This window comes from Biomphalaria glabrata, chromosome 2, assembly GCF_947242115.1.
Source record: "Biomphalaria glabrata chromosome 2, xgBioGlab47.1, whole genome shotgun sequence".
Classification (NCBI taxonomy): domain Eukaryota; kingdom Metazoa; phylum Mollusca; class Gastropoda; family Planorbidae; genus Biomphalaria; species Biomphalaria glabrata.
Window position 1 is genome coordinate 55,955,241 of NC_074712.1, and position 10,278 is coordinate 55,965,518.

General features: G+C 31.4%; 1 protein-coding gene across 8 annotated transcripts in view; it reads left to right on the plus strand.

Moving 5' to 3' along the window:
* Window positions 1-9,301, plus strand: part of LOC106056208 (E3 ubiquitin-protein ligase CHIP-like) — a 21,272-nt gene extending 11,971 nt beyond the window's left edge. For all 8 annotated transcript variants that reach the window (XM_056021516.1, XM_013212842.2, XM_013212849.2 and 5 more), the window contains exons 2-8: window positions 2-150; window positions 1,837-2,035; window positions 2,136-2,301; window positions 4,180-4,252; window positions 5,040-5,096; window positions 5,812-5,928; window positions 6,041-9,301. In XM_056021516.1, coding sequence (XP_055877491.1) covers window positions 61-150; window positions 1,837-2,035; window positions 2,136-2,301; window positions 4,180-4,252; window positions 5,040-5,096; window positions 5,812-5,928; window positions 6,041-6,166 — 828 coding nt within the window. In that variant the 5' untranslated portion in view covers window positions 2-60 and the 3' untranslated portion in view covers window positions 6,167-9,301. The remainder of the gene's footprint in view (window position 1; window positions 151-1,836; window positions 2,036-2,135; window positions 2,302-4,179; window positions 4,253-5,039; window positions 5,097-5,811; window positions 5,929-6,040) is intronic.
* The last annotated feature ends 977 nt before the right edge of the window (window positions 9,302-10,278 follow it).

Here is a 10,278-nt window from a genome sequence, read left to right on the forward strand (position 1 = left end):
GCCAAATGAACTGGACTAACTGCCTAAACTGGTGTTTCACTGTTTTCAAGGATTAAAAAAATGAGTGCCCTAGAACTAAGAAACCAAGGCAATAAGTTGTTCGCTGCTCGAAAATATGACGATGCAATAGCTTGTTACACAAAAGCAATTGTAAGTACATTCTAGATTGATCTAATCTATAGTATATACTATAAATCTATTCATCGTCTAGAAACTAGAGCTAAGACTTGAGTAAGACTAAGTAAATGTGAGAATATCAATCATAGAACAAGTCAGTCATAGAGACTAAGTTTAAGAGAGCAATCTAGATCTAGACTCAGTCTAGAGCTCTTGACTATTCTACTAATTCTAGACTTATGGCAGGGCTTGAACCTCATACTGTCATTACCATCGAAAGACAGTCCATATCGCATGTAACCACATGACTAGGCAGCCATCTAGATAATTAGATATAGATCTAGACTCTCTCTATGTATACATATAATTATATATATTTAGAGAGAGATTCTGTATTATTCTAGATTGTTGTGTTGTACATATTTTTGCTTTGGATTTTCCTTCAGAATTGAAATCTTCCGCAGGAGGGTGGGATGGTAGTGCACAGGGTTCGAACCATAGTCCAGAGTGATTACCACATGTGTGACATCTTTTTATTTTATCTATATAGGTCTCACTCATGGTCTACATAACCATATAGAATGTCATACAGACTCTAATTAGAAGAGATCTAGAGAGAAAAAAAAACATTTGTGATAGGCCCGATTCCCTCAGGGTTAGTACAGGTCAGAAAAAAGTCTGGAATTTTCAAAATCAGATTTCAGGCTTGAAAAAGTCTGGAAATTGCTTCTTTTAATGGTGATTTTTGTAAATGTCTGGAATTTTTTTTATTTTTTATTTAAAATTCTATAATTCAAGCGTGTAACTTGTAAAACACTTGATCTAGTTGCGCATAGAGGTGTAGGTCCGCTTTGTCTGCAAAATGCTATCCTAATTAAAATAAAACAATGGGTAGTTTCAGTTCATTGCAGGATGTGGTCATATTGGACTTTCTAGAACTAGATTCTCTGTTCTAGACCCACGACCAAGGATTTAATTTTAATACAGAATCTGGCTAGATCAATTCTATAGACCTATCTAGAGACAGAGAAAAACAAAAATGCTTGCCCACTTAGGTACAGTTACAAGGAACCTTTCAACAAACTAAATCAGATCATGAAAATAAATAAAAAACACAACATTCACTTTCAAATGCAGCCTAGTGCTAGATTATGTAAAATATCTAAGTTATAAAGATTATTATCTAGATCTAGACTCTATAGAATTTTAGGTCTGTCTATTTAGACTAGGCAAGATTTACAACTTGAAAATCTAGACCAATAGTTAGTAGGCTATATTGTTATTTATCTAAGACTAATGTATTTTTATTTTATCAAATTAGTCTAAGTAGACTTAATTTGATCAAGGTCAAGACTAGAAATTTAAAGAAGTAAAATGTACATTAAATAATTTTAACTCTACCTACTCCCAGTTGGATTTTATGTGGTTTTTTTTTGTTTTTGGAGAGTGTTTTAATAAGAGGTACTCTTAATTCTGAGTATCTTTGGTTTCATAATTAACACAGTTTTAATTAGGAGTTGATAATCTTTATTACTCATTACAATTTCTGCATTGCACAAGATAAAACATAATAACTATAGAAGACATTATGACACCAGTTTCACTCAAACATAACGTGAAGTGTTTGTATCAGATAGCTTCTTAAAATTATTAAATATTTTACTTTAAGGAACAAAAGACAATAGGGTAATATTATGATTTTGGACTTTTTTTTTTCAGATTAAAAATCCAAGTACAGCCTTGTTTTTTACTAATCGAGCTCTTTGCCATTTAAAACTAAGACAGTTTGAGAAGGCTCACCAAGATTGCCAGCGAGCACTTGAAATTGACCGGTCATGGGTAAAAGGACATTTTTTCATGGGCCAAGCTTATCTAGAACAGAATTTGTATGATGAAGCCATTGCTTCATTGAAGAAAGGTAAAAAAATAAAATGAAATACTTGTCTGAATGAACATATCTAAATTCTTATTTTTTAACATGATTAGTAAATAGAGTTTAAAAGCTTTTTAATTTCCAGCTCATGATTTGGCCAAGGAACAGAAATTAAACTATGGTGATGATATCACAAATACACTGCGAGTTGCTAAAAAAAGGAGATGGAACACAATAGAAGAAAAAAGGATACAGCAGGAAATTGATCTACAAGCATACTTGAATAGACTCATCAAAGAAGACAGAGTCAGGTTTGTTAGTTGTTTCTTTGCATACATCATGTCCAATATAATACTTTAAATCAATTAAACTACTATCTAAAAGAATCATCTTTTTACCTTGCTTATTAAATATCAATTCACTCTGTCTATCTGGTCAAAATCTTTTACACGCTCTCCCACTTCCTATTCTCGGATCAAGTTGAAACTTAACAGAATTATTCGTTGATGACAACACATGTATCAATAAAAAAATTAATTTTGTTTAACTTGTTTAACTTTTGTTTAAAATGAAAAGTGTTATAAATTATAAAGCAAGCAGTGGGCTAATATAGAAAATTCTACATTATGTTGTTTGATAAGAATTTGAAACTAATAATGGACTAACAGACCTGCCTACCGTTACGCAAAATGCATATTCGTTACGCAAAATCTCCCAAAAATGACCGCCAGTACGCAAATACGCTTTTAACCCGTCGCGTTACGCATTTCGTATCCTTTTTTTTTCTCCTCTCTAGACTAGCTTACAAGCGGTCAAGGAGGTCACGCTAAGCCCACCTGTGGGGAGAGAGGGGAAACAGAAAAGGTGGGGTGAACACAATGTGCCCAGATCTATACGTTGATTGGTTCTAAATAGCAATTAGATGTCTAGAAATGAAGAACGCGAGAGTGAGGGAGTAGCGGGTTGGTACCAGGTTGGTACCGTCAGTTAGCTGAAACACCAACGTGACTTTTTTTTTTTTGTAAGTTCATTAGTAGAAATTAGTTTTAGTATGATTTAAAATTTAGATTGACTAGATCTAGATCGATAACTACCATATAGTCTAGATCTAGGCTAGATTCTTAGTCTTAGTATAGAATAGACCTACGGTCTACGTTTGTAGCGGATCCACGGCATCGGTAACACTCTTGAGCCTAGATCTAGAGTAGATTATATTCATTATATAGACATAGTTCCAGATCTAGTCTAGATATCATCTCTAATGATCTAGATTTAGATTGTAGATCTAATCATGACATCTAATATTATATATATATATATATATATATATATATATATATATATATATATATATATATATATATATATATATTTGACAAAATAGTGGATTGCGTAAGTGTTACGCATTCTGGTGCCATAATACGCATTTTGACTGTAAGTGTTACGCATTTGGACTTTTTTTGGTAGGCAGGTCTGTACTAATAAAACCTTAAATTTTAAAAGTACTTGAATAGCTTAGTGGCAAAACACTGTAGCCTTCTATCATGAAGGCTCTTTATAAGTACTTGAATAGCTTAGTGGCAAAACACAGTGGCCTTCTATCATGAAGGCTCAAGTTGGAATTCCTACTCAAGCAGACTTTTTTTCTTCTTCTTGGTTCTCATTTGTATGTTGGAGCGTTCAGATGACTAGACCAATAGATGAGATGAACTGTGCAGTGGTTTCCAAATTAGGAAGCTCTCCATACAGTTTTCTTTCTATTGGGGTGTTTTGGGGCCAGTGTCTTGTACGGGCCTCTTGGTAAAGGGAGCAGTTTTGGAGGACATGGTCAGCATTCTCTGGTGACACTCCACATGGGCAGATTTCACTGGTTCCAATTTTGAGTTTCCGGTACATATGTCATCTCATTCTGTTGTGTCCGGTCCTGAGTTGAAAGATTAGACATTGATCTTGTCAGGATAGCTTATAATAGGCATCATCTTTCTTGTGATTTGGATGAGAGCTTGTCCATTTTTCATTTATTTTATTTACTATTTCTTCTGGATAGAGTGCAATGTTTAAATTGCTTTTGAAAATGCAGAACTGAAACCTTCTCATTCAAAATAATGGATTCAATTTCACTTAATATATATGCAAGGTTTTATTTTTTTTAAAGTCTTTTTTATAATTAACTTGTTTTCTTTTTACAGACAAATAGAATCCTTAAAGAAGAATGATGAAATGGCTAGTTGTGAAGATGTTGAAAGCATTGTGGATCAATCTGTAAGTCTGTGAACACTTTGACAAATACCACAGCTTATTTTATATTTTGTACAGATGATGAATGCCAGGTTTAAGGCAATTAAAGTAACATATTGCTACACTCCTTTATTTGGAATGGGCTTTTTTTATATTTTAAAAATAATTTTTATTATGGAAATGAGACAAGAGATTTAAAATTGAACCTAGATCTAGTGATTTGAATCATTCTAGATCTAGACCTAGAATGGCTGCCTGTTTGTGTGGTGTCTAGGCTATATTTAGATTTTTTTTTAGATATAACTAATGCTATTTAGTAGGACATACTTATCTTCTCATTAAATGTAATATCTGTAATCTTTAAAATAAGATGACAAATGCAAAAGAAGCAAAGCTTTCCAAAGTTCTCATCTAAATGTACAAACAATAATGCTTTGCATGCATTTTTGCGTATGTGTGCAGTAAATCTCTTGTAGTGTAATTAGTTTGATACATTATTTGAGGAAAATACTAAAAATATAATTTCTATAAAATTTAAAAATAATTCTACTTCTTTTTTAGGTCTCTATGACATTGGGGGGGGGGGGGGGGGTTCACAAATGCAAGTGTAGAAAATCTCAAAAAAAAATTTTCAACGTCTGTTCCTGTCACTGATCATATTCTTTTCTTTTGGAAATTTTACCAAATTAAAAATATTATTGATTTTTTTGTGTGTTGATATTTTAGGAATACAACAAATACATGTAAATTAGAACATCATACATGAAATAGATGTAGAACATTCAATATATTATTAATCTTTCTGTTCTAGGAGAAAAGATTGTCTGAAGTGAACAGTTTATTCTCACAACTAGATGAAAGAAGAAAGGTAAAGTTTAGGGGGGGGGGTGTTGTTGAAATTGAAATTGTGCACTTTTTTCTTTATTGGTTGTAAATATTTATAGAAGTATGGCCTTTAAATTTGATTTGTTGACAAATTGAATATAGCAATATTTTTGTTTAATTAATACATGGGAATAATTGCGAAATAAAAATTATTATAATAATAATAATTTAACTTGTAATTAACATACTTTGAGGACTAGAAGATGTTAGCTATTGATTAGTAAAGGACCCTTTTTGTGTTTGATATTTGTTCAAATGTATCAGCATTTTATCAAGAAACTAAAACTCATTAAATAAATTTCAGAGAACTTAATTATTTTAGAGTTTGCTAATAATTAAATTTAAAATCTTTTAGCTGATCTACCAGACCCTTGGCATTGAAACAAGATGATACTTTTAAATATTTATCTATAAAAGGAACATCAGATATCAAATGGAAAATGCTAAAATGCTGACATAATGAATAATTAATTGATTTGAAATTTAGGTGATAAATATGTTTTTATAGCTTAACTTTAAGTTATGAAAAATCACTTTTTTTTTAAAATTATATTACTAAAAATAAAAAATGGGAACATATGACAAATGTTTGCTTAAAAAACAAAATTAACATAATTTTTAACAGTTGGTGCTGTTTTTGTTTTTTTTATGAATTGTAAAGAATATTTTATTCATGTTTATTAACTTAAATCTTATAGAAAAGAGATGTGCCTGATTATCTTTGTGGTAAAATAAGTTTTGAAATCATGAGAGAGCCAGTTATCACACCCAGTGGAATTACTTATGACAAAAAGGATATCATTGAACATCTTCAGGTAATGATTCTACACTGTCATATGTGATTTATATACATTTTCCTGAACTTGTTTTATGGATCATTCTTGAATTGCATTTTTTATATGATGTTTCTTTGTTTTTTTCTTACAGAGGGTTGGACACTTTGACCCAGTGACACGTACAGATTTGACGCAAGAACAGCTTATTCCTAATTTCTCACTCAAAGAAGTCATTGACACTTACCTTGAAGAAAATCCTTGGGCAGAAGAGTATTGAATCTCTAGCATCATGTCTGCTCAGTTATGATTAAACTTTTTCATGTTCTCCTTTCAAATTCTTTTTGCATTTATATTTTTTAACCATAAAAAATAGTTTTTGCTTCTAAAGAAAATGAATAACTATTTCATTTTTACCTTTAGGAAGCTAAAAAAAAAATAATAATATTTCCAACTGTTTTATTTTCTATGTTTAGTTTAGATATAATCAATCAAAGAATCTTGCCTAGTGAAAGTGATTAGTACTTGTGTGGCTATGCTCAAGTGCTGTTACTGAAATTTCTAACAAAGCACACAAATATTTTAATTTGTGTGTATAATAAGGCACAGTGTAACCAATGTATACAAGATAGAAGATGCTGTTAACAATGTTTTAAAATATTGATTTTACACAATATCTAAAAACTAAGCTTTGTATTCAGTTAGATCTACAAGTATTCCAATCAGCTCTGGTACTTGTAGTTCAGATTTTTTAAAAATAAGTTCAAATCGCTTGACATAGAGAAATGTGGATTTTTGGAGCAGATTTTAATAAATTCTGAATTTCAATTCTAATAATTATGCCTCTTAATAGTTAAAAGCATTAAAAATACAGTTGACAACAATACCAAATAATTGTTACAGACTGGTCCCTGGTAGTTTTCAAATCTGTTGTGGCAGAATAATAATTTAAAAAGTTGTTTCTTATGCGTTTTAGAAAAGTTAAAATTGGTTTTGTTACACTTAATTTATATTTCATTAACTCAAACATGTAAATATTGAAAAAACAAACCTTTATGATTGTTGTAAACTATGTACAATGTGAATGCACTACAAATCATCAATGTGTTCTATTTGACTGTGATCTAAAATCTACATGTATATATTAAAAATGAAAAGATCTACATTGGTTTTGACAGATTACATTTAAATTGCAACATATTTGATAACCACTAACAGTACAAAATAAATTAGTAGCAATTGACAATGTATAGAGTTCCTTGACTAGTTTATGGCCCTAGTAGATTCTTGTATTGGTTACATTGATTTCTATTTATTTTTAATCATTTTGTTTTCAGAAATACTCCTCACCAATTCACATCCATCTTCTAGTCTTATTGATTTTAGCTATGTTTTTAATATTACCTCACTGAATTGTAAGAATTTACTCTTACTGATGTCTGGATTTGTCTAACAATACATTTTGCTTTGATATGTATTGTTATTTATGTCTTAGCCCATCCGGAACAAAGAAAAGGCATGAGTTTGTCAGATTTTGCTGAGTCATTGTGTGATGTGTTTTAGTTATGTTTCATGGCTGCTGTTTGATTGGGGCAAAGCAATCCTGGATTCATTCAATAAGTAGTGAAATTATCAAAAGAACATGATTTATAAAAAGTATGTGTTAAGTAAAAAAACATAAAGTGATGTCAAGTTCCCCTTTCTGACCTTATAGGGCAGAAGTCCACAAATGTAAAACTGAGTATTGAATGGCTGCCTGGTTAAGGGGTATTGTTGTCAAGGTGGTTTTTAGTTCAAACCCTGCCCACTCCCATCCCCTTGCTCCTGATTGGGCTAATTCATAATAATATTAATTTTTTGATGGAATGTCCAAAACATATAAAACAAAGCATATTCATTGTTCTTAAAATATCCAGTACTGGTAATAATCAATATGAGATTGTCATTCCATTATAAAATTTTATTAGATAGTTTAAATTTAAACATAAATAGCAAAAAGATAATTATTTTTCTGATTCAAAAAAATGTTTAGGACTACATGTAAATATGTTGTTTGTTTTTTTTTCATCTTTCAGGTTCTGTATAGTTCTAACATTATATTTTGAGCGTTTTATGTTGTGTAATTAAATAATGAGTTCTATAAATAGAAGTTCAGTGTTGACAGTATTCTATAGTTTTGTTCAATGTTGAAATTGTTAACAACCTCCAAAGTTTATAACCATATTGATACAGTGTTTTACAGGATGAAATCTCAAAAGTTATTTAAAATACACTTTAAATAATATTTATTGCTTTTCCTCAATAAACATATTAAAATTATTTTTTTTTTTAATTAGAAATAATACATCTTAGAAAAAGTTTATATCTTCAACACAAATGTAATTATTTATATTTTTTGTTCTCTGTAAATAATGTATAGAAAAACATCTGTATTAATTGTTGTTGGGTTGTTTTTTGTTTTTTTTTTGGTTTTGAATTTTAAAAAAAACTTTTTTTTTAATGCATCAGTTTAATTCAGTGAAATTCTTTGGGGTTTTTTTTTTTTTATAACAAATCTCATTTATGCTTTTAGTTCAAACATTACAGTCTTCTTTTTACTAGAACATTGGCTGACTAGTGCTCAGACATTTCACTGTTCATACACTTGGTATTAGTTTATTTAGGGAATAGAGACTTAACAGCTGACTACTTATAATCTATTTATGTACAAGTATCACTAAAATACATCTACATTGACTGCTTAGCCGATAGGTATTTTATTTTCTATTCAGGTTCAACCATTTGTATGTATTTTAGTTTTCTATTAAAGTTTACCCTCTGATGTTGCCAACAGTTTACAATGGATGATCCTAATTGAAGTCATTTAGCACTTCAGTGCTTTACAGCTTGACCATTATCTCCAAACCCTGGACCAGTTAAAAACATTTTCATTTCAATATATTTATAGTTCTTGTGCAAGTATTTTTTTTAATTTGTCAAAATGACTAATTTCAAAAGTATTTGAAAAATTAAATTCATTTAAAGTAACAGTCATAAATATTTCAAGTGTGTAAACACAGTTTTAAATAGCATCACTAACTGGGCTCTCATCAGGTGTTAAAAATGTCTCTTTAGTTATAAATAACACTCACACAAAGTATTGTCTTGATTTTTATGACATCTACACTTTTAGATAATTGTACTTTTGTTACAACTTTGTTCCATTGATGTTGGATTTACTTCAAATCTTCACTTGCCTTTTTGTGTGGTGGCATTGGTTAAGTAATGTCTAATGTCAGCTGTGGAGTGGGGGCAGAGCATGTATGTCCTTTTCTGTTTCTATTTTTTCATCATCATAAATTATGTTTTGTATTCAATGACTTTCTAAGTGACAGACTGTAAACTGATGAAGCAATAAACAAAACAAAAAAAATAATACTAAGCTTTGTTGTGGTGGCTTTCTTTATGAAACAAAGGGGTGGGTTGGGGCAGAGAAAGTAATGCTCTTGGCCAAATTTGTATCTCAGTTGATTTTTGTATTTGTACACTAGTTGTATGGGGTGCAGTGGCCGGGTGGTTAAGCAATTGGCTTCTGAACCTGGGGTCCTGGGTTTGACAGATTGCTGCGGATGCTCTTGCACCCTCTACATATCTTGTATCATCCAGAACAAGCATAACCATTGTCCTCCGATGGTTTCGCAGTCTGCGTCTGTCCTCGGCAGCGGATTTTCTTTGGGTCTCAAATGTGTATCCCGCGGCCTTTGTAAGTGACCTCCAGTTGTCTCGTTCTGACACACAAAGCACGTTCTAAGATTGTGCAGACAAATACAAGAATTGATGCAAGAAAAATACCGAGTAGGCCTACGCATCACCGACAGCTATCCTGTGGTTCAATTTTAGTTGCTGAACACCATAAAACCAGCGAGATTTCTCGCGCCTATGTTTGTATATGAATGCTGAAAGCAAAAATTCCTAAAGTTTATTTAGAATAACTAACAAGCAAGTGAACACGAAGTTGCAGACGACGACGTACATGCAGCCAATACTGATGTAGCGTCTGCAAACAATGTCAAAATTACGTTAATTCAGTACAACGTTCTACGAAAATCAAGACCCCATTCCCCTACTGTTGTAATTCCCGTGAAAGCCTTTCGGTTATGGGCCTACTATATTGGCTCCAAGATGAAATGCCTATTGTACCTTGCTTACACTTTGCTTACAGTGAACTGAGATGACTGATCACTCCATATATATGTCCCTCAGAAAACCTTGCGCTCCAAGTGCCGCGTCCCCTCCCCATACCCAGCCCACACAAAAAAAAAAAAAAAAAAAAATTGTAGTTTACAGGCCTAGATCTACACGTTCAAAAGCTATTCTGCCATTTCAATAATAAATTATATGTTTGTTGACCTG